The sequence below is a fragment of the Globicephala melas genome, chromosome 15 (genome assembly GCF_963455315.2).
Source record: "Globicephala melas chromosome 15, mGloMel1.2, whole genome shotgun sequence".
NCBI classification, from domain to species: Eukaryota; Metazoa; Chordata; class Mammalia; order Artiodactyla; family Delphinidae; genus Globicephala; species Globicephala melas.
Genome location: NC_083328.1, coordinates 25,262,947 through 25,288,466, shown reverse-complemented (window position 1 = coordinate 25,288,466; position 25,520 = coordinate 25,262,947). Strand labels below are relative to the sequence as shown.

The 25,520-nt window shown below is 45.1% G+C and overlaps 1 protein-coding gene across 4 annotated transcripts in view; it reads right to left on the bottom strand.

Moving 5' to 3' along the window:
• The window catches only part of MYH11 (myosin heavy chain 11), a 128,009-nt gene that overhangs the window by 98,876 nt on the left and 3,613 nt on the right, over positions 1-25,520 (bottom strand). For all 4 annotated transcript variants that reach the window (XM_060285764.1, XM_030884047.2, XM_060285765.1 and 1 more), the window contains exons 2-3: positions 11,317-11,678; positions 3,452-3,608 (exon numbers count right to left, since the gene is read on the bottom strand). In XM_060285764.1, the coding sequence (XP_060141747.1) occupies positions 3,452-3,608; positions 11,317-11,661 (502 nt within the window). In that variant the 5' untranslated portion in view covers positions 11,662-11,678. The remainder of the gene's footprint in view (positions 1-3,451; positions 3,609-11,316; positions 11,679-25,520) is intronic.

The following is a 25,520-nucleotide window of genomic DNA, read 5'->3' as shown; positions in this document are numbered from 1 at the left end:
AAAAGTGGTGATCTCTCCAATAAGTCTGCAAAAATTACCCTCTTACCCTACACTGCAGAAAGCAAGCATGACATGAAGAATGGTGTCTTATGCTCTCACATGGTTCCGTCCAAAAAAAAGTTAAGGCAAAAAAATGAATTAATTTTATACTCAATCTAAGAATTAGCATCTAGTTGAAATTACCACCAAATTCCTATTACATGTAAAATAAATAAGCCTGTTTTCATAATTTGCAGTGTCATTTTTCAAGCCCCTCAAGCCCCCTTCCCCTTTAATCTACAGTGCCTGTTTTAAGTGATTTTTTTCTGGAACCAATTATTTTCAGATAGTCAAAACGTCCTTCATTTCATGCCATCCAGCTCAGTTAGTGTATGAAGATTTCATAGCAAAAGGTTAATGGTGGTGATCTCTGGGTGATAGAATTATGGGTGCTGGTATATTCTCTTTTGCTCAAATATATGTTTTACTTTTTCTAGAATCAATATAAAAGATTCAAGTTTTTTTAAAAGTTACACATATATATTTTAAGAGCACTATGGCAGTGCTTCACTGTCACTCCCCGCTTCCTCTTTGCTAATGAAATTTTCTTTCATTCTGGTATTCATATAAAATGTGCTTAGTGGGAGCTCCCTCAGCTCCAGAAAAGAACCAGGAATAGTCCAAACCAATCATAAATGTTACAGTCCTCTTTGCCAATGATTGGTTTAGAGGTTGGCCTGTGAACAAGTTTTAGCCAATCAGGCATAAGGGATGCCTGCTCTGAGAAGGTTCTGGAAAAGGTTTTCCTCGCTGATAAAAAAGAGGCATAGGAAAAAAACCTAACCCTCCACGTCCTTCATGCTTTTGGATATTATCACATGAGGATGTGATGTCTGGAGCTATGGCTGCCATCTTGTGACCATGAGGAAGTAGCCAAGAAAATCCCAAAAAAGTCTGGTTTTGAGCTGTTGAATTAGCTAAGCCTGAAATCATCAACCTTCAGACTATTTGCTATGTGAGGTAATAAATTCCCGTTGTTTAAGCCACTTTAATTGGTTGCTATGTTTCTCGCAAGCAAAAGCACCCCAAATGATACAAGCACTGTAACTTTGTGATGTTCAGCTTCGCAAAGAGCTGTGTGAACCACCATTTTATACTTTTCCATTAAGGGAGACCACAAATGATTTTTTTGCACAAAAACACATACCTAACTCCAAGAGTCATCACTTTAAAACCTGAGATTTTATCTCCACAACCCTCTTTGCAAGGCTCCATATTCTGGCCTTTGGAGGTAATGGTAGTCTCTCGTCTGGAGTGGTCCAGCTTGAGTCGCACCTGTGGGGTTTGGCTAACCCTGTCAGTAACCTTTGGGGAACTATATCTGAGCCCCTCTACCTTGGGGGGTTATATCTCCTAGGCATATCTGGATCTCTGCCCTCAGGAGCTTCCAAAACTGGGCTCCTTTCAATTCCCAACTCAGAACATTCCTGGAGGAAGATATTCCAGGGGTTGCAAAGTCAAACACAGGGGCCAGGCAGTTAACACAAACAAGTGCATCAGGCCAGGTGAGAACTGGGGAACTGGAGAACTCATACCCCTTCTAAATGGGCAGCTGACAGGTGGGATCACATGTTGCCAGACGTTCCAATACTTTCAAAACAACCTAGAAATCTGGCTTTTTATGTACAATCTCCAAATTTTTAAAAGTTGGCAACTAATTTAGGTATCCTTAAAACTCCATGTGGTGGAGAACAGTATGGAGGTTCCTTAAAAAACTAAAAATAGAACTACCATACGACCCAACAATCCCACTACTGGGCATATACCCTGAGAAAACCATAATTCAAAAAGAGTCATGTACCACAATGTTCATTGCAGCACTATTTACAATAGCCAGGACATGGAAGCAACCTAAGTGTCCATCATCAGATGAATGGATAAAGAAGATGTGGCACATATATACAATGGAACATTACTCAGCCATAAAAAGAAACGAAGTTGAGATATTTGTAGTGAGGTGGATGGACCTAGAGTCTGTCATACAGAGTGAAGTAAGTCAGAAAGAGAAAAACAAATACCGTATGCTAACACATATATATGGAATCTAAGAAAAAAAAAAAGGTCATGAAGAACTTAGGGGTAAGAGGGGAATAAAGACACAGACCTACTAGAGAACGGACTTGAGGATATGGGGAGAGGGAAGGGTAAGCTGTGACAAAGTGAGAGAGTGGCATGAACATATATATATACACTACCAAATGTAAAATAGATAGTTAGTGGGAAGCAGCCGCATAGCACAGGGAGATCAGCTCAGTGCTTTGTGACCACCTAGAGGGGTGGGATAGGGAGGGTGGGAGGGAGGGAGACGCAAGAGGGAAAAGATATGGGAACATATGTATATGTATAACTGATTCACTTTGTTATAAAGCAGAAACTAACACACCATTATAAAGCAATTATACTCCAATAAAGATGTTAAAAAAAAATAAAAATAAAAAACTCCACGTGGACCAAACCAAACTTATCTGAGGGCTGGATCCAGCCTACCAGTTGCCGGCTTACAACCTCTAGACTACTCGCACCTAAAAATCACATAACAATTGTGCACAGCTTTAAAACTGCCAAAGTTCTTTTCTGTTGCCCTTTCCCAAGTGTAAGGAGGGCAGAACTCCTGTATCTCAAGACCAGATCCATTTATACGAGGAGGTATTCCATTTATGGGAAGAGGCATGAGGGAACTTTCTGGAACTATTTCCCATCTTGGTCTGGGTGGTGATTATACAACTGTAGACATGTAAAAATTAATTTTATGCTGGACACTGAATTTGTACACTTTTTGCATTCTACTGTATGTATGTTCTACCTCAGTAAAAGTTATTAATGATAGTAATAATACATAAACATGGAGGTAATATGCAAAGGCCTTCAGTGTGGAAAAGCCTGTTTTACAATCTTCACCACAAGCTGAGAGATGGATCCTATCACTCTCTTTTCACAGATGAGGAAACTAAGGCTGGAGATGAAAAGACATTTGCATAGGATACCGCAGGGTGTGAGTGACAGCTGGTTGCAAATCCACATCTGGTTGGCTCAGCCCCAGGGCTGTTCCCCACCAACTTCCCTTCCCAGGTGAGAGCATCCTACCATTTTCCAGACAGCTGGCCTGCCCAGGGCCTCGGGCAGCCCGGGAGGGACAGCGAGCTCTGGAGCGGAAGCCAGAGCGGGCCCATGCCCATATTTGCCCAAGCTATCTGCCCTCCTTTGCCCTCCCGGGCCGTAAACACAGATGTTCAGTTTGCTTTTTCCCTTTTTCAGTCACAGCCCTCCTGAGGCCCAGTGCTGCCTGCCAAACTCCGCATTCTTGGCGAGAACTGCAGTCAGGCAGGACAGGAGGGGCCCGGGGCGTGACTGTAAGCAGCCCTGGTGGGCTCCCTGGAGGAGGAGGAGCTCCATGCACCCACGGGCGGCTCACCTTGCAGCATGCTCCGGTAGGCCGTGTCGGCGATTGCATAGATGTGGGGGGGCATCTCGTGCCGCTTCTTGCCCTTGTACATGTCGATGATCTTCTCTGAGTAGATGGGCAGCTGCTTGTAGGGGTTCACCACCACGCAGAAGAGGCCCGAGTACGTCTGCCAAACAGAGAACCCATCTTATTTCCAGAACCCAGCAGGGACAAACAGCCCGTGGGGGTCCGGCCATGAGAACACCCACCACGACCTGCATTGTCTGAGCACCACCGTGTGCATTTTCTCACTTCATCCTCACAGTGGCAGCCTTAGACAGATGCGCTCAGAGTCTCATTTTAGAGAGGGGGAAACTGAGGCTCAGAGTCCTAGTGGGAACCTCTTGGCATCACTGTCTCTGGATATAGGGGAAGAGGAGCAAGGGGCAAGACTGGATTTCTAGGGCACCTGTGTTATAGTTTATAAGTTCTGCGTTCAGATCCCAGCTCCACTCTCACCACTGTTGCTTCGCCTCCCTGAGCCTCGCGGGCTTAAATAACATCTACCACTTCTGGAGCATCTGCAGGGCGCCGGCCACTGAGCTAAGCACTTCACAGTCATCTTCTTCTTTAATCCTCACATCCAACCTGTGACAGGGACACTATGATTTCCCTGCTGCCCATTTGACAGATGAGGAAACTGAGGCTCCGTGAGGTCACCAGGTCACACAGCTGCTGGGGAATTCGGAACTAAAATCGCGACTGCTAACCCCAGAGCTCATACTCTCGACCATGAACAAAGCACACACTCCCTTGTCTCTAAAATGGTGATGAACACAGCTGCCCTTAAATAGGAATGGTCCTGACACGTTACAACACAGATGAACCTTGGAAACATTACACTGAATGAAAGAAGTCAGACTCAGAAGGTCACGTATCACATGGTTCCATTTATATGAAATGCCCAGAACAGGCAAATCCACAGAAACAGAAAGCAGATCTCTGGTTTCCAGGGACTGCAGAAACGGGGGAACTGGAGTGACTGCTAGCTGGAACGGGTTTCTTTGGGGGGTTATAAAAATGTTCTGGAACCAGACAGTGGTGATAGTAGCACTACACTGTGAGTGAGTGTATTACTGCCACTGAATTGTTTCCTTTAAACTGATGAATATGGTGAATCCATATCATATGGATTTTATCACAATTTTTTTAAAAAAAGTCAGGAATTTCCTGGCAGTCCAGTGGTTAGGACTCGGGGCTTCCACTGCTCGGGGCCCGGGTTCAATCCCTGGTCTGGGAACTAAGATCCCGCAAGCCACATGTCTCAGCCACGAAAATAAATTAATTAATCTTAAAAAATTGTCCTATATGTATAGCTAATTCACTTTGTTATAAAGCAGAAACTAACACACCATTGCAAAGCAATTATACTCCAATAAAGATGTAAAAAACAAAAAAAAATTGTCCTGCCCTACCAAGTGCAGAGGAGCGTGTGAAAATGAACAGAACAGGGAAGGGGCGTGAAGAGGCTCGCACACCCTGCCGTGCTGTGCCTGGGGGAGGCGCTGTCCTGGTTCTTACTGTACGCTGGCCTTTTCCATGGGCTGAGGTCACAGCCCAGGAGGGAGGCACCAACCTGTCCCACAGGAACTGCTTTTCCAAACAATAACATCAGTGCAGCCCAAGGCTCCGATGGCCGGGAAGCATGTCTTCCCTCCAACTCCCCCGAGAAGTGACTAAAGGAGGAGGAACAGATATTCCATCACTGGGTTTCACTCAGAGCAGTGATCAAAGTCACTTTCACTTGACCAAAGTCACCCAGCAAGACCCTGGCAGCACTGAGCTCCAACTTGGCCCACTCCGAGGAGTGGACACTGTCCATAAGGCTGTAGACCTATCCCTGTCCTACAGAAACAATAGATCATTTGTTCATTCATTTACTCATTCATTCATTCTGTGTGTGCCCTCACACTGTGCAAGGCTCTGGGGTTATACTGGAAGACAAAACACACAAGGTCCTGCCCACAAAGGGCTTTCAGTCATGCTGGCAACTGGTTGAAGAGTGGGAGCCTCCCTCCAGGGCACCATTTGCTAAGGGACAATGATGATGAGAGTTGGGCCCGGGCACAGGGAGAATGATGTTCCTGAAAAGGTACAGGACTGGTGGGGGAGGGAGGGAGTAATCCCCCAGGTTCTCACCACTCCCCAAAAAGGGCAAGAGTGAGGTCAACATAAGGCTTATCTAAACATCCATCAGCCACTTATTGAGCACCTACTGTATACCAGGTTTGTGTTAGATGCTGGAGACAAATAAATCAATGATCATTCCTGCCCTCAAAAAGCCCCCAGATCAAAAGGGAGACAAGGATGTTCAAAACTAACATCATAACAACAAGGATGGAGCCCAGCGTATTATGGGAGCAAGGAAGGGAGGGCCCTAACCCACATGGGGGTGCTCAGAGAAACTTCAGTGGGGAGGTACTCCCAGCACTGAGACTTAACAGATAAGGTGCTAACCAGCTCAGGTATACAGTGGGTGCTCACTAAATGCCTGCTAAATGAATGCCTGAGGGGTCAGTTAATTACAAAGCTTCCCTGGAGCAGGGGCAGTGCTGCCTTCGTCTCTGTGACCCGGGGCCTTGCACTGGTCCGCACATAGTAGGTGCTCAATAGACATTTGTTGAACAGGTGGCAAAGCTGTTCCAGGGCAGGGCCTGTGTGTCTTGTTCATCTGTGTCCTGCTCCCCAGCTTGGGGCCTCCATGGAGTAAGTGCCCAACAAACAATCGATCACTTGAATGAAGGCCAACCAAGCCCTACCTCCTCTTCAGGCCTCAACTCCACCTCCAGCTCCTCTCAGGCCATGGCCACTGCCACTGCCATGTCCTTTCCAGAATGTATCATTTACAACCCTAACCACCCCTCCAGGGACCTGGAGGCAGTAAAGGGCAGTGGTTAAGAGTATAGGATTGACTACCAAGGAATTGTTGGAGCTCTCATTCTGCTACTTCTTGGCTGTGTGTCCCTGGGCAAGTCTCTTAGCCTCTCTGAGCCTCAGTTATCCTCATCTGCAAAATGGGCAGGTGTAATAGGAGCTCCTTCATTGGTTTGCTGTGAGATAGCCCTCGTGAAGCATTTAGCTCAGTACCTGGTATGTAATAGGGGCTCAATAAATGTTAGTGACCACCCAGTGCTCCCTTTGTTTCATGATGATGAAAACCTTGCCACCTTGGAAACTTCACATGGAATGTTCTCTCTCCCTGGAACACTTCTCCCTGATCTTCCCAGAGCCATTTCCATCTGCTCTTTCAGGGCTCAGTCTAAATGTCCCTCCTGGACTGCAAGCTGCACACCAGCATATATCTGACACCCAGCACAGGGCCAGGCACATAGCAGACACTCAGTAAATATTTGCTGAATACAATGAATAGAAGAAAGAAGGGAGGGAGTGAGGGAAGGAGGAAGGAAGGAAGGCATGGCTCTCCCAACTCCATCATCAGCTTCTGAAGGAGAAATATCACCTTCCTCCTGTCTGCCTAGGACACCTCCTGGTGCTATGTACACAGCAAGCACTTAATCCATGCTTCCAGACAGATCTGAATCTCTGTCCAGTTCAGCACATCTTTCTGGGGCACAGTGGCCCTACAGGAAGGACTAGGAAGGCAGTAGCACACCCCACACAGAAGCTGGGCTTCAGAATCTGGAGTCTCAGTCTCCATTGCTCCAACTTGGTTGGTCTCACCTGACCCAGCCCACCTGCACTTGATTGTGCTTCTGCTTCCCCATCCCCACCGGCCCCTTTCCAGCTGGTCAAGTTCAGGTTTCAACATCCCCGCTTCCCATGTCCCAGCCGGCATCTCAGGGCCCAGTGCCACAGCAGGTCCCAGCTGCAGGCCAAGGGTTTCCCTCTTGTGACCGTATTAGGAAGTGAGTCCACTTTTTCCCTAACACTTTATATGGTCAGCCGTGGAGCCCTGAGCTCCCAAGGCCTCCGGCAGAAATGAGGAACAGTGGGGGAAGGTGGAAGAGATGCAGGCTTTAGGTCACAGAGGCCTGGTTGAACCTCAGCCTTGCCCTCATTGCCTGTGTGACTTGAGCAAGAGGCCAAACCCCTGAGCCTCTTCTTCCCCATCTATAAAACAATGGATAACAATACTTTCTTTACCAGGTTGTAGTGCAATGTCATGACTTTCTGAACATGTATCCTAGAGAAAGACCTGGTCCATCAAGAATGTGATCTGCTACAGCCTTGATTTTAAAGGGCAAAAAAGACTAGAAACAACCTAAATGCCCATCAGTGGGAGACTGGCTCAATAACTATGGCTCACTGCCCTTTAAAGGAATACATATGTATGTATTCAAATATACATATATTTGCCTCTATATGTATAAAATATTGCTGGAACGCTACATAAGGAACTGGTGACCACGGTTTCTCTAAGGAGGGGAACCAGAAGGTGAGGAATGGGGTTGAAAGGAAAAGTTCTAAAATACCCTTATATACTATTTTATTTACTATTTGCATGTGTTGTCTATTCAAAAAAAATGTTTTAAGTCTGAGTGGTTAGATAGTTGTGAACAGACACAAGAAAAAGCCACAAATAAATACATAAATAAGAAATTCCCCATCTCCCCCTCCCCGCCAGACCCTGACAACCACCATTCCACTCTCTGATTCTCTGAGTTTGACTATTTTAGATTCTCATGTAAATGGGATCCTGCGGGATTTTCCCCTCTCTCTCTGGCTTATTGCACTCAGCATAATGTCCTCCAGGTTCATCCCTGTTGTTACAAATGGCAGGATCTCCTTCTGTTTTAAAGCAGGGTTATTACATCATTCGGTGTATCTACCACCTTTCCTTCATCCATTCATCGTTGTAGAATCTATGTTACATATCTGCATCCAGCTCAAGTGTGCCTTATCTTCCTCCCCTCAGTTATCAATCAGCCTCAGGGAGAGGACTGGGCCCTGTGACTCTCAGCATCCCACAGAGAGGGAAGCAGGGGAGTCTGATCCGGTCCCTCCCCAGGCAAGTCTCGTCACCTCTCTGCCTCGGTCACCTCGTGCGCAGGGTGGGATGTGAGCTTCACTCTCGCCAGAGAGCTGGGACTTGGGACGGTAGCCAGTACAAGCAAGGCCCACCTCTTCACTGAGTTCCCTGTGCCTGAAACCCTTGTCTCATCTACCAGCCCAACACCAGGGACAGAGCCGACTGCTAAGCAGTCATGAAAAATCCCAGGCAGAGAGAAGCCAGCCAACAGCAACAGCCAAGATAGCAAGAGAGTGCTGGACCAGGGATCAGAGCCACATGCATGCCCCACATGTGCCATCAATGATCCTTGGCAGCTCAGGCAAGAACCTGCATCTCTAAGACTAGGAGACGGGACCCTCTGGCTTCTACCTCTTCTAGACCCGAGAGGACAAGACATCAGCCAGGACCTGAGCAAAAGTGCCTTGTTCGAAATGAGCCTTGCAGAATGGAAGGGAACGTTCTCTTCTTTATCAAGGGCAAAGTCGGCCACGGCCAGCTGCCTGAGCATCACCTGCCACCCACCCGTAATAAGGGCTGCTGCGCCTTCCGCTATCACGCGCCGGGTGAATAACTTGCTGTGCCCCCCCATCTCCACCCCTGTCCTCCTTTATCTCCTCTGTCACGGACAACAGTTTCTATTTAAGTGATTAAACTGACCAGAAAGGAACGAGACAGCAGTGGACGTGTGGTCACAAGACTGAAAGGCTTTTCATCTAATCTGTCCAGAGAAGCGTAGCAGGAACTTGAAGATTTGATTCATGTTTTAATCTGCTGTCGGAAGATAGTCTGGGTCTTGGGACCTTCATAAGCCCCTCATTTTTCCTGATTTCTATTTGGGGCTCAAACATCTGTGTCAGAGCATAGCAGGCAAGATTCATATCCAGGCCCATCCTTGACCTCCTTGGATGAAGACGACTCATCTTGGACAGGAGACCCGCTCCCCTCTTGCTCCCTGCAGATTGGTGCCCTTAGAAATATCCACTCTGTGCCAAGAGCCCCAGGTTGATAATGCTTCCAAACAAGGAGTTTGACAAAAGGGACTTTCCCTGCTTAGAGAGCATCTTAGACTGTCCTTGGAGGGACTTCAGTACTCTGAGCCTCAGCTTGAATTAGCACAGCATCCACTGAATGAAGTATGCTCGTCTCATCTTACAGACTAGCATACTTCATTCAGTGGAGTTGTACTAATTAAATGAGATAAAGAGGAGGCATTTATAGAATTATGAGTTGCTCCCCCGTTCCCCCTTGGCTCTTTAAAAAGAAAAAACCCATTGTAACCCCCTCTGAACAATCCATAGGAAGAATAGATCATTAATTATGGTACATCCATAGGATAGGTCACAAAGCCCATAAAGGGACATTCTGGCGTTATGAATGAGCAATGGGGATGCTCATCACTGACTTATATGTAGAAAGAAGAGCAGGTCCCCAGCCTAGGTGCACAGGCTTTTCAATAGGTAAACACTCACTATTCTCACATAGAAACACCGGGAATGCACCAACATCTTATCAGCTGTAATCTCTGGGGGAGGACTGATTTTTGTGTTTACTGTGCTTTTATGAATTTTCCAAATCTTCTGGAATAAATGTGCCTTATTTTCCTAATTAGGAAAAACGTCTGCAGGACAATTTTAGAGATGACAAGGGAGTTTTGTAATTTTCACATGGTAAAACACAAAAGGCAGGACCAGAGGGCCTAAAGATGGAGGTGACTGTTTCCATAAGTTTGCAGAGAATCCCAGAACATCTGTCTGGTAATAACAAAAATTACCATAACAGCAACAAAACTAATAAAAACAACACCTAGCATGTTGAGTGCCTACAACATGCCAGGAAGCATGCCAAGTGCTTTCTTTTCAGAGTAACCCAGTCTATGAGGCTAGTACTATTCTTGCGTTCATTTTACAGAGAAGGAAACAAAATTTCAGAGAAATTAGATAACTTGCCCAAGGGATTAACATACCCTTTCTGAGAGGCAAGATAGACAAAGGCTGGACTGGGGAACCCTCTGCCCACCAGTTTGGCTTAATGGGGTTACCATGTCCTTCTATATCCTGGGGAGCTGGCCCACCCCACAAGGAACCTGTACCCCTGAGTCACACATCATCTGGTCCAGACTGTCCCACAGAGCTTTCTGTAGTGATAGGAATGTTCTACACTTGTGCTGTCACAGGTATACAGCAGCCACTAGACACAGGTGGCTGTTGGGCATTTAACATGAAGCCCAGTACAAGTGAAGAAGTGAACTTTTAAGAATTGATGCTTAATTAGTTTACATCTAAATTTAGTTAGCCACGTGTGGCCGGTGGCTACCATATTGGACAGTGCAGCTCTAGTGCACTCTGATCTGCACAGTCAACCCAGAGGAGTCCAGGTCGATCCAGGCGTTCCCATTTGGGACAGGGAAGGCCTCCACCAAACCTCACCAAGATCCTCATGTCTCCTACCTACTTGACTGCCAGGATGGACAAGCCTTCCCAAGGAGGTTAAGAGCTCTTCTTTATTTCCAAGATGGAGGAAGGGCAGGGAACTACTTCACTGAAATCCGTTGAGCACTGACCAAGCGCCTATGGGATTACATGGAATCTTTGGATCTCCTTTACATGGGGAGGGTGATTGTTCTCATTTTGCAGATGGGAAAACTGAGGCTTCAAGAGGTGAAATAACCTGTTCAATGTCACAGAACTAGGTAGGGCAAGGTGAATGGGAACCCAGGTCTGGACGATTCCATCCCACCTTGCAGCCTCTCTCATTGAAAACTTCAGCCTCCCAACCTGCACCCCGAAGACATCTCCAAGCCTCTCCCTTCCCTCAGGGGTGCAGGAGGCCAGCAAGAAGTGACTGGCTGCCCCAAGATACTCACGTATATGAGTCCTGAGAAGTACCTCTCCCTCAGGTTGTGCAGCACGGAGGCTTCATTGAGACACGTCAGCTCTGCCATGTCCTCCACCTTGGAGAACTTGGGCGGGTTCATCTTCTGGATATCATCTTTGCCGACCGTGACCTTCTTGCCATTCTCCACTAGCTCCACGATCACCTCATCCCCCTTCTCCTCCTTGATGCTGGCCGCCTCGAAGCCCTGCTTCTCCGAAGGGACCCATACCAGCTTCTTGGCAGCCCAGTCAGCCTGGGCCACTGGGCTGTTGATGAAGTTTTTGTCTACAAAGAGGAACTTCTCGTCATCACTGAGCTGGCCCTTCTGTGCCATGGTGCCTGGTTGATCTCCTGGGGAATAAGGCCACAGGGTCAGAATTAGACCAGAACCAAGCCCTAAAGACAGATAAAGCCCTCACCTCATCATGTCTGGGAATGCAGTCTGCAGAAACATTCCATAGAGTACAAAGGTGTTCCCTGTAGGACGGCTTATGTTGTCAAAAAATGGAAACAACCCAAAGGCCCTTCAGTAAAGGATCTCCAGGGGCTTCCCTGGTGGTGCACTGGTTAAGAATTTCCCTGCCAGTGGTTGAGAATCTGCCTGCTAAGGCAGGGGACACGGGTTCGAGCCCTGGTCTGGGAGGATCCCACATGCCGCGGAGCAACTAGGTCCGTGAGCCACAACTACTGAGCCTGCGCGTCTGGAGCCTGTGCTCCGCAACAAGAGAGGCCGCGATAGTGAGAGGCCCGCGCACCGCGATGAAGAGTGGCCCCCGCTTGCCACAACTAGAGAAAGCCCTCGCACAGAAATGAAGACCCAACACAACAATAATTAATTAATTAATAAACTCCTACCCCCAACATCTTCAAAAAAAAAAAAAAAGAATCTACCTGCCAATGCAAGGGACATGGGTTCGAGCCCTGCTCCAGGAAGATCCCACATGCCGCAGAGCAACTAAGCCCGTGCACCACAACTACTGAGCCTACGCTCAAGAGCCCACGAGCCACAACTACTGAGCCCGCGTGCCACAACTACTGAGCTCACGTGCCACAACTACTGAGCCCACGTGCCACAGCTACTGAAGTCTGCGTGCCTAGAGCCCGTGCTCCACAACAAGAGAAGCCACCACAATGAGAAGCCCAAGCACTGCAACAAAGAGTAGCCCCTACTCACCGCAACTAGAGAAAGCCCGTGCAGCAAAGAAGACCAAACGCAGCCAAAGATAAAAACAAACAAATAAATAAATAAATTTATTTTTTAAAAAAAGAAAAGGATCTCCATCATTGCCTGTTGTCCATCAACATGGCATGGGTACATAAACCATTATATTTTCATACAATGAAATGCTATCCAGGGGTTAAGATGCAAGAAGTATGTCAAGGTGTGTTGACACAGGAAGATATCCAAGTTTGATAGTTTACTGTAAAAATAAAAGGCGGGTCCTCAAATGGTTAAACAGAGAGTTATCATATGATCCAACAATCCCATTCCTGGGTATATACCCAAGAGAAATGAAAACACACCTCCACACAAAACTCATAAGTGAATGTTCATAGAAGCATTATTTCTAATAGCCAAGAAGTGTCAAAAAAAAAAAAAACCCAAATGTCCATCAACAGATGAATGGATAAATAAAATGTGGCCTCTCCATATAATGGAATATTATTCAGCCATAAAAAGGAATGGGGTACCGATATACACTGAGCATTAATGAATCTTGAAGACACTATACTAAGTAAAAGAACCTAGTCACAGAGGACCACATATTATATGATTCCACTTACCCAAAATGTCCAGAATAGGCAATCCATAGAGATAGAAAGTAGATTAGTGGTTGCCAACAGCTGGGAGAGAATTAGAGGGTGACAGAGAAGGGGTGCAGGGTTTCTTTTTGGGGTGATGAAAATGTTCTAGAATGTACTGCAATGATGGATGCACAATTCTGTGAATATGCTAGAAGCCATTCAATTGTACAGTTTAAATGGGTGAATTGTATGGTATTTAAATTATATCTCAATAAAACTGTTTAAAAATGAAATATAGGGAATATTGTAAAATAGTAGGTATAATAACCCATTTTATTTAAAAATATTTAGAATCCATATAGACAGAATGACTGGAGAAATATGCACTTATCAATATAGTTATGAAGGGATTTTTACTTTTTATGGGTTTTTTTGCCAATTTTTTATTGTGGTAAAATATACATAAGTATACTATCTTACTCATTTTATGACACTAAGTTCAGTGACATTAAGTACATTCATATTGTTGTGCAAGTATCACCACCATCCAGCTCCAGAACTCTTTTCATCTTGCAAAACTGAGACTCCACACCCATTAAAGACTAATTCCCCATTGCCTCTTCCCTCCAGCCACTGGCAACCACCATTCTACTTTCTTTTCTTTTTTGTTTTGTTTTTTAAAATTTATCTTTTATTATTATTATTTATTTATTTTTGGCTGTGTTGGGTCTTCATTGCTGCACGTGGGCTTTCTCTAGTTGTGGCGAGCAGGGGCTACTCTTTGTTGCAGGGTGCAGGCTTCTTATTGCGGTGGCTTCTCTTGTTGTGGAGCACAGGCTCTAGGCGTGTGGGCTTCAGTAGTTGTGGCACACGGGCCCAGTAGTTGCGATGCATGGGCTGAGTTGCTCCGTAGCATGTGGGATCTTCCCGGACCAGGGCTCAAACCTGTGTCCCCTGCATTGGCAGGCAGATTCTTAACCACTGCGCCACCAGGGAAACCCTCTACTTTCTATCTCTATGAATTTCACTACTCTAGGAACCTCATGTCAGTGGAATCATACAGTATTTGTCCTTTTGTCACTGGCGTATGTCACTTAGCATAATGTCCTCAAGGTTCAACCATGTTGCAGCATGAATCAGAGTTTCCTTCCTTTTTTAAGGCTGAATAATATTCCATTGTATGGATATATGACATTTTGTTTACCCATTCATCTGTTGATGGACATTTGATTTACTTCCACATTTTCTCTATCGTGAATAATGCTGCTCTGAACATGGGTATACTTTCTATTACGTATTTTTGCCATACTTACAGTTTTATAATTTTTATTAAATTTATGATCAACAAAAATAGATACTTTAAAAACACCTTCAAATAGCCAATCCACATAAGAAAAAGATGTTCAGCCTCACTAGTAAATGAAGAAATACAAGGTGAAGCATTGAGATAGTGCTTTTCACCCATAGCTTGGCTAAGGTGAGAACCACTGATAATATCCAGTGTTGTCAAGAGTGTAGGGTCCGGGCCTCTGCATACATCACCCTTACAGATGGAAAGTTCCTAAAATTCATGCACACCCCCTGACCTGCAATTCGATTGCTAGCAATTTAGCTTAAGGAAACTGAGAAGTGCTAACAGATGTATAAAAATGTACATTGCAGTGCTATTTGGAACAGCAAAACCTGCAAGCAATCCAAACGGCCTTCAGTGAGTGCCTTGTTAAATTACAGAGCATCCAGGCAACAGAATCCTATAATTCCACCCAAACTTCAAGATGTAGACTTATTTATGCCACGCAAAGATTTTTCCCTTTTGAACCCTCCTACACTGTTGGTGGGAATGGAAGTTGGTACAGCCACTATGGAAAACAGTATGGAGGTTCCTCAGAAAACTAAAAACAGAATTACCATATGATCCAATAATCCCACTCCTGGGAATATACCTAGACAAAACTATAATTCAGAAAGATACATGCACCTTTATGTTCATAGCAGCACTGTTCACCAATAGCCAAAACATGGAAACAACCTAAATGTCCATTGACAGATGAATGGGTAAAGAAGATGTGGTACATATATACAATGGAATACTACTTGGCCATAAAAAAGAACGAAATAATGCCATTTTCAGCAACATGGATGCAGCTAGAGATTATCATACTAAGTGAAGTAAGTCAGAAAGAGAAAGACAAATACCATATGATATCACTTACATGTGGAATCTAAAATATGGACAAATGAATCTATCTACAAAACAGAAACAGACTCACAGACATAGAGATCAGACTTGTGGTTGCCACGGGGGAGAGGGGGAGGGAGAGGGATGGACTAGGAGTTTGGGGTTGGTAGATGCAAATTATTACATTTAGAATGGATAAACAACAAGGTCCTAATGTGTAGCACAGGGAACTATATTCAATATCCTGTGGTAAACCATAGTGGAAAAGAATATTTTAAAAAAGAATGTTAAAAAAAGAAGAAATAATAAAAGTGATAATTCATAGAGTTAATGTTGGTTACAGATTTGCACACAATTTTTGAACATCAAAAGACTATAAATTGGGCTTCCCTGGTGGCGCAGTGGTTGAGAGTCCGCCTGCTGATGGAGGGGACACGGGTTTGTGCCCCGGTCCGGGAAGATCCCACGTGCCGTGGAGCGGCTGGGCCCGTGAGCCATGGCCGCTGAGCCTGCGCTCCGCAACGGGAGAGGCCACAACAGTGAGGGGCCTCACTGTTAACAAAATTAACAAAAAGATTTTTCCCTTTCATCTTAACATATTTATTTGTCATTTACATGCTTTAAAATCCTCTCATTGTAAATGCACAATCCAATGATTTTTAGTAAATTTACAGAGCTGTGCATTTATCATGATGCTAAATTTTGGACCATTCCCATCATCTCAAAAGGGTTTCCTCATGCTGGTCTGCAGTCACTCTCTGTTCCTACCCACCACCCTCGGCAACCACTAATCTATTATCTGTCTCTATAGATTTGCCTTTTCGGGGCATTGCATATAAACGGAATAACACAATAGATGACTTTGGACCATGAAAAGATATTTCCGATATCTTTTTAGGTTAAAAACAATATGAATAAATGGAATACTCAGCAATAAAAAGGAACAAACTACACATAAAATAGACGAATCTCAAAAGCAAGCTTGGTGAAAGAAGCAAGACCCAGTCTACATGCTCTATTATTCCACTAATGTGTTAAGTCTAGAAAAGGCAAAACTATGGTGACAGAAAGCAGATCACTGGTTGCCAGAGGCTGGGGAGGCCACTGACCGCCAAGAGGCACAAAGGAAATTTGGGGGTGATGAAAACGTTCTATATCCTGATTATGGTGGTGATTATATAACTGTATACATTTGACAAATCTCATTGAGCTGTACACTTAAAAATCAGTGAATTTTTTAAAAAATGGTGAGTTATATGTAGATTATACCTCAATAAAGCTGATTAAAATATTTATAATAGAGTAATTCTTGTCATTTTATATGTCTGTGTATACATTTTTAAAAGTCTAGAAAACTACACACTAAAATATTTTATATGTCTGTGTATACATTTTTAAAAGTCTAGAAAACCACACGCTAAAATATTAAACTACACACTAAAATATCAATAAAGCTGATTAAAATATTTATAATAGAGTAATTCTTGTCATTTTATATGTCTGTGTATACATTTTTAAAAGTCTAGAAAACTACACACTAAAATATCAAACTAGGGTTCTATTTGGTCAAATATGGGACAAGAGTTGAAAGGTGAATATGTTTAAATCCGTGAGCTCATAATGATTAAAAAAAATTCACAAGTCATCCTTGTAAGATGCTGGGGAATCAACCCATTGTATTGAAAACTGGTAACGAAAAGGGGAAACTAAAACACTGATGCTGCCTTTCTACAAACTGTTCCTCAAGGTCACTAAATAATTGACAAGAAGTCTGTCTTTATATAAAACGTCAAGTCATTAAATGCCCTCTCAGCATGGGGAGCCCATTTGTGACAGATTCTCCATTCTGTTGTCTAGACGTGTTCATGAGACAAGGTGCTGAGGCAACAGACTCTTTATAGGCCAATCCAAGGGCCCATTCCAGACCCTCTGACCATACCTGAAGGAGCTGCCCTGCTCTAGTAGCACTTGCTCTCACTCAGCTCCTCCAACCGACCCCACCTCTCCTCCCCCCATCCACTGTTCGTTCCAAAGAACTAAGGTGCAAGCTGAGTTAGGATGTACAGTCACCAGGATGTACTGTGTGGTTGATCCCCCTACTTCAGCAGAAAACAATTCATAACTCCTTTGAATTCAAACATAATCTCCACACTTAGGCCAACAAATCCCACGGAGATGGAGTAACCCCCATATCCCATCAATGGGCCCCTGGAGCTGGGCAGCCACCTCCTAAAATGCAGACTTTGCAAGGCAAAAATCAGAGGGGCAGTTACTACCACTGTTCTCTTCTGGGGTGAAAATAACAATAATACAAACCAAAGGCTGCCAACAAATTCACTCAATCTCAAACTTATTTTAAAGTAAAAATACAAATTAAAAAAAAAACCAAAAAAAAAACCCAAAGGCTGATTTGTTCAGAAGGGATGGTTATTTCTCCTGGGAGACCTGATCTAGTAGCTCATTTAAAAAAAAAAAAAGATGGAGAAATGGGTGAATCATTCCCTAAATCTGAATAATCACTTCAGTTATTCCAAAAAGTGAACTAAAGAATCGTAGAGAATGTGCACTGTCCCAGGTTTAACAATCACATTTCCTGCATTTTTAAATTGTTATTGAATTTCTCTTGGGATGTAATGAGTCCATTCTCCCTTCACCTCACTTTCACTGTTTAAAAAAAAAACAAACAAACTACCTTCTACTTAGAAGAATTCCAGCCAATAAAGGTGGAAGAAATGATGAAACTAAAATGTAGCAATTTTGGAACTCTGAATAAAATAATGGGTCTTGACAATGACTATCAATGTTGCTAAAACATCAGACCATTGATTCTCAAACTTTCTTGTGCATCAGCTTCACCCGGGCAGTTGTGGAATCACAGATGGCTGGGCCCACCCCAGAGCTTCCGAGTCAGTAGGTCTGGGATGAGCCCAAGACCTGCATTTCTAACAGGTTCCCAGGTGATGCTGAGGATGCTGGCCTGGGGTCCACACTTTCAGACCCACTGTATTAGATGAAAAGCAGACGGCAAACTTTATAATGGATGGATCAGGCTGGCACCACCTACACCTACTCATTAACCTTAACATTGCAAAAACAAAGTCAATCAGAGGTTACGTGCCTCCAGAGGGGTTGCTCTAGGAAGTGCCACCACCACCAATGAAATATTCTTACAAAAAGGAAAATGGGGTGGGGTTGGGGGACCGAAGCCAACAAAGCCTCTGGATCTAACACCTATTTAAGGGAAATGCGGGGCACAGGGAACATGCCAAACAAGGTCACGGGCATGTGACAAAGCCCACAAGGTGGGAAAGCATAGGAAAAACGACTCAGTTTCTTTAACAGGTAAAGTATTTTTAAAAAGGGTAACCTATAGATTAGAAAGGACTTTGGGACCCACAAAAGAAATGGGAGGAGGGTGGGGTGAAATGATTGGCCTCATATGGAAGGTGAGTGACAGGAACCAAGGGGTACGTCATACTGTTCTCTCCACTTTTGCATATGTTTGAAAATTTTCATAATGAAAAAGCCTAACAAGTACAATAAAAGACAAACACTGGTAGAGGCAGAGAAAGAACTCCCCTATCCTGTCAACATGCACATCCACACACGGAGCAAATCAGAAATAAAGGTACATTTTGCTGTCTTAAAAAGCCACGCTTTAGGGACTTTCCTGGTGGCGCAGTGGTTAAGAATCCGCCTGCCAATGCAGGGGACACGGGTTCGAGCCCTGGTCCGGGAAGATCCCACATGCCGTGGAGCAACTAAGCCTGTGCGCCGCAACTACTGAGCCTGCGATCTAGAGTCCGTGAGCCACAACTACTGAGCCTGCACGCCTAGAGCCCATGCTCCGAGAAGCCACCGCAATGAGAAGCCCACGCACCACAACAAAGAGTAGCCCCTGCTCGCTGCAACTAGAGAAAAGCCTGCGCACCACAAGGAAGACCCAACGCAGCCAAATAAGTAAATAATTAAATAATTTTTTTTAAAAAAGCCACCCTTTAAATGAAAATCTTTGAGCAACTGAATGTAATTGTCAGAAAAATAAAAGTTTACTTGACAACCCCTCCGAAAAGAAAAATGGATGAGCTAATCAGGGAAATTTGAACACTGACTCAATATGTTTTATCCTAGGGAATTGGTTAAATTCTTTGGTGTGAAAATGGTACTGTGATTTCACCTATTTAGAGAGTCCTTTCCTTTTAGAGAAGTATTTCCTTTTAGAAGATCGTGAAGGGACTTCCCTGGTGGCCCAGTGGTTAAGAATCCACCTGCCAATGCAGGGGACACGGGTTTGAGCCCTGGCCTGGGAAGGTCCCACATGCCATGGAGCAACTAAGCCCGTGGGCCACAACTACTGAGCCTGAGCTCTAGAGCCCGCGAGCCACAACTACTGAGCCTGTGTGCCACAACTACTGAAGCCCGCGTGCCTAGAGCCCATGCTCCGCAACAAGAGAAGCCACCACAATGAGAAGCCCACGCATCACAACGAAGAGTAGCCCCCGCTCGCTGCAACTAGAGAAAGCCCGTGGGCAGCAACGAAGACCCAACGCAGCCATAAATAAATAAAAAATAAGAAAATCATATAGTATTTATAGATGAAATGATAAACCTGGGGTTTACCTCAAAATAATCAGGGCAGGGAGGAAATTTGGGTGGAGCCAGGATCGGCCCAGTGTTAATTGCTGGAGCCTCATGATGGAGTACCTGTAGGAGGGTTAAACTCTTCTGTCTACTATTTCATGACTGACATTTTCCTTAAAAGGAAAGATATTACTACGCAAAATTTATAAAACTATCTTCTACATGTAAGCAATGCCAATATCACACCACCTCCCACTTGGCTGTATGTCATACCCAGGACAGAGTTTTTTGAACACCGAACAGTGATACTTAACACCCCTGGCCTCCTCACAGGCCCTGGGCTAAATCCTTCACATGGAGGATCATCGAGCGACACCACCACAGCCTTAGGAGTTCCGTTTGATGGTCAGCTCCACCTTACAGACATGGAAACTGGGGCTCAAAGAGGTGAAGGAATCTGCCTGAGGTCACACAGCTAAAAAGTGGCAGAGCTGGGCTTCCCTGGTGGCGCAGTGGTTGAGAGTCCGCCTGCCGACGCAGGGGACACGGGTTCGTGCCCCGGTCCGGGAAGATCCCACATGCCGCGGAGCGGCTGGGCCCGTGAGCCATGGCCGCTGAGCCTGCGCGTCCCGAGCCTGTGCTCCGCAACGGGAGAGGCCACAACAGTGAGAGCCCCGCGTACCGCAAAAAAAAAAAAAAAAAAGTGACAGAGCTGGGATCCGAACCCAGGTCTGATTCGAAGCCTGTGCTCTTGGGTCTCCTACACAAGCTTGATGGGCTTGTCAGAAGCTCAGTGGAGTATTTGCAATCAATGAACCGACCCTTTAAGGCACCTAGCACAGTGACCGGCACATAATAAACATTCAAAATGGGACCCAAATCAGATAAAGTGAACTATAACTCCACACCGCGATGAGAACAAACCTCACAAACACTTGTGTGAAAGAAGGCAAACCCAAGAAGGACATACTGTGTGATTCTGTTTGCAGGCAGGACGTGAAGATGCTGCGAGCTCAGTTCCAGACCATCTCAATAAAGCAAATATCACAATAAAGCAAGTCACATGGACATCGTGGTTTCCCAGTGCTTATAAAGGTTATGTTTACACTATGCTGTCATCTATTAAGTGTACAACAGCATTATGTCGACTGTCTAATTATATCAACATACGCACCTTAATTAAAAATACTTGATTGCGAAAAAATGCTAACCATCATCTGAGCCTTCAGCGAGTCATAGTAGCAACAACAAAACCACTGATCACAGGTCACCATAACAAATATTGTAATGAAAAAGCCTTAAATATAGCAAGAATTACCAAAATGTGTCACAGAGACACAAAGTGAGCAAATGCTGTTGGAAAAATGGCACTGATAGACTTGCTCGACACAGATTTGCCATAAGCCTTTAATTTGTAAAAAAAAAAAACAAAAAAACAACACAGTATCTGTGAAGGGCAATAACATGAGGTGTGCCTGTATATGAGGTTCAAAACCAGGCAAATCTAACCTAAGGTGGTAGATGTCAGATGTTGTAACTGGAAGTGTAGGACGTGATGGGGGTGTGTGGGGTTGATGTTCTGTTTCTTGATCTGAGTGCCAGTTACATGGGTGTGCCCACTTTGTGGAAATTCACCGGGCTGCATACCCACAGGGAGGTGTACTGTTCTGATATAAAGTACACTTCAATGAAAAAAAATTTTTTTTCTTTTTATCTTTAATTACGGTAAAATACACATAATAAAATTCACCACCTTAAGCACTTAATTGTGCAGTTCTGTAGTATAAGTACAATCAACGAAAAGTTTTTGAATGGTAGCCGAGTATACTCAGGAGGGTGGGGAGACATGTTTTATTTGTTTAGGGCAGCATGACAGCTAAGTGGGCTCTTTCTAATTACGATGTTGCTGAGTTGCCTTACAAATCAGAAAAAAAAGCAAAAACTACAACAGAAAAATAAAAGGACAGAGGAATTCCCACTGCCACGAACCCTGCCTAATCTAGGACTCAAAAATGCAAAGAAGATCAAGCACAAAGATTCAGTCTCTGTCCAGAAAAAGGAGAGAGGCTGGGTTGCTTCCCATGTCTTTGAAGCCTGACAGTCACGATGTGTGAAATCTGTTTTGGTCAAAAGAAAGAAGGAAAAGGGAAGAGGAGCTTGGCTTCACCCTAGAATGGCATTTCTCAGAGTGTGTTCCTGGGAACCCTAATCCCTCAAAATATTTGGGGTGGGGTGGGGCAGGATTCAGAGAGGTTGAGACACTCTTCAGAAATCAATTCTGGGGACTTCCCTGGTGGTCCAGTGGTTAAGACTCTGTGCTTCCAATGCAGGGGACGTGGGTTTGATCCCTGGTCAGGGAACTAAGATCCCACATGCCTTGAGGCACAACCAAAAAAAAGAGAAAGAAATCGATTCTGTGGTCAAATCCATTTGAAAAGCGCTACACATCTACCCACCCCATCATTAAGAGGGAGAACTCCCATCGGGATATCCGAGGTCCTGACATCTGAAAGCTATTTCACTCCTTTGAGCCCATGGCTCTCAAAAACATTTAGCCGCAGACCTCTTTTCCCACCAAACACTGATTAAATCCCATAGATTTGTCCTTGAGAAAATGTGGTGAGCCTAGCAAATTAATATTATTAATATTAGTAATCATAGCTGCTGCTCTATCTTATTGAATGCCAGCTATTAACTCATTTAATCCCCTCAAAAAGGCTACGAGAAGCACCATTACCTCTGGTTTACAGATGAGGAAACTGAGGCACAGAGAGGTTAAGTAACTTGCCCATCATGGCACAGCTAGTTATGGTGGAATCTGAATAAAGATATACTTTCAAAGTGATCTTTTCTGCTTTGTCTACCTTCTTTGAAATAGGGAGAGAACTTGAGGACTGAAAGAAATACAGACACACCCCGCATCGGTCTGCGGCAACTTGAAGTCTCCAGATAACTTGGTTTTATTGCCGCAAGGACTTGCCTCAGCGTGCACCCAGAGCCTTGAGTTTTTAAAATTTGGGGTAGTGGACAATCAGGCAAAAAGTGTCAGGTCAGACATTAGGTGAGGCACAGGGGGGAACGCAAAGCACTTTGCAAGACGGCAGCAGTGATCAGAGAGCACAATTCTCCATGCACTGAATGGAAGGAAAACTTGGTCTGCACCTCCCTGCTGCTAGAGCAGGGCTTCTCTCAACCTCGGCACGCTGACATTTGGGGCTGTTGACATTTGGGGCTGGATAATTCTTTGTTGGTGGGATAGATGGTGGGCAGAAGCCATGTAGCAGAGGGGGAGTGGTGGGCAGGCCGAGAGTGGGGGGGAGGGGGACTGTCGCATGTAGTTTAAGGCCATTAGTAGCATTTCTGGTCTCTACCCAATAGATGCTAGTAGCACACCCTCCCCACTCCAGTCATGACAACCAAAAATGTCTCCAGATATTGCCACATGTCCCCTGGGGGGAAAAATTGTCCCAACCAACCTGGAATGCCAAGTGTAGAAGGTCACATGGGTGGAGTGTGGGCACATGAGAGCAGAAAAGAGACAGACACCCAGACAGCCGAACCTCAAGGAGACTCCCCACCGACCTGGTTTCTTCCTCTCAAGCCTTCCTCCCCCACCACCCCCCGTCCAATGTCCTGCATCAGCTCTGAGAGCTGAAAGGACACCTTCAGGATCATTATACAGGACTGACGGATACTACCTACCGTTCATGATCAACGGCCTTAGCCATGCCTGACACTGCCGAGTGCGTCGGCACCATACACAGTCCTGTATTCCTCACCAACAACACCCAGCTTCGTTCCTTGAGCGCAGACAAGCTGTTCATTAGCCTCTGTAAGACCACAGGGTTGCAAGTCCCCGTTCTGCGCCGAACCTGCTGGGTGAATCTGGGCAAGTTACTCTCCCTCTCTGGGCCTTGTGCTTTTCATTTGGGGATAGAAATGTGGAGGGCTGGCTAGCTGTAACATTTTTGTGTGTGTGTGTGTGGTACGCGGGCCTCTCACTGTTGTGGCCTCTCCCGTCGCGGAGCACAGGCTCCGGATGCGCAGGCTCAGCGGCCATGGCTCACGGGCCCAGCCGCTCCACGGCATGTGGGATCTTCCCGGACCGGGGCACGAACCCGTGTCCCCTGCATCGGCAGGCGGACTCTCAACCACTGTGCCACCAGGGAAGCCCCTAGCTGTAACATTTTATGATAACTGTGATTCCAGATCAAAGTGTTGAAGTTGAACCAACTGAGAATGTTTAACTATTTTAGCTTGTTTTAGCATCGGTTTTATTTTCCCCAGGGGAACTCAGGGGTAAAAGATCTTGCCCCTTCTGCTTCTCTATTAAAGGAAAATGAATAAAATACCCCAGAGCCCAAACAGTAACAGGATTTGCACATCATCAGGCCTAGTTAACAGCTTCCCTCAGTACTTTACTGCCAAGATTTTAGACCAGAGACACCAACCCAAATGTCCCTGGGGTCAGGTGAGCAATGCAAGGTGACCCAGGCTGGAGGTGGCTGGACAGAGCCCTCTGGTCCTTCCCAAAGAGCGTGGCAGCTTCTCAACTCCCGTTGGGGTGAGTGAGAATGTGGGCCTTGCATTGCCAGATTTCCAACAGACCCCAAAGTCTGCATTTAGGAATGAAATACCCACCCCTAAAGTTAAATCACTGCACATTCTGAATGCCATGCAGGCAAAATGAAAACACTCTGGGCTTGATCTAGAACACGAACCACCGGCTGGCAGGACCTCTGCAGAGGAGCAACTATTTCAAGGTCTGGCCCAGGTGTGGGAGGAGCCAAAGTGGAGAGGGAAGCAGGAAGGGGGTGGGCCCCCCAGATGCACCAGATCTCCAAGCCCCAAACTGTCCCCACGAGTAATCGGGACTCTAAATCTGTCATTAATAATAGGCACAATTATCACTGTGCTCTTTCTATTCATGGGATATCGGGCCAGGCAATCTATTATATACACCATCTTGCTATGTCTCCTAAGCGTCCAGCAAGGTGGGCATTATTTATTATTCCTATAAGACTATGGAGGTCCCGGAAGGTAAGTGAAAGTAAAGGCTTTTGCTTATAAAAGTTGGAGCCGAGATCTGAACCCAGATCTGACACCTGATCTACTCTTAGCAAAAAGTCTCTTCCTTGCTTGAACTTCCTTGCATGGACTGGTCCCCGTGCCACTCCCCCACCAGCTGCACCCCCTTCTGATATCTGCCTAACTCATTAGAATACTGTTTTTAAAGTACCTCCAGAAGGAAGTTCTTATAATCAGTAAAGCTAAATTATTTTTACCTCCCCAAGAGAACTTGGTTAGCAAGAGGTCTGGTGGCTCTCACAGAGGATGCTTTGAGGATTAGAGAGAACTAGCCATTTCTGGCCCTAAAAGCCCTACTGTGTCTTGTGTCTTGCAACTCTGGCTTACCACAACTTAAAAGAAATGTAGTCTCCTATATGCCCATTTGAAGTTTAAATTTACAATGTCTTTAGAGGACTGTGTAGCAATATCTTTCCATTTTCAATGTGCATGCTCTGTACTTAGCAAATTACATTGCCGGGAATTTATCCTACAGATAAACTCATGTAATTAGACATAAATAGATACACAAAGATGGTCCCTGAAGTCCTGTTTATATGGTGGAGTGAAGCTGGTATGTTTCAATAAGAGGTTGTTTCAGTAAGATGCTATCCTTCCAC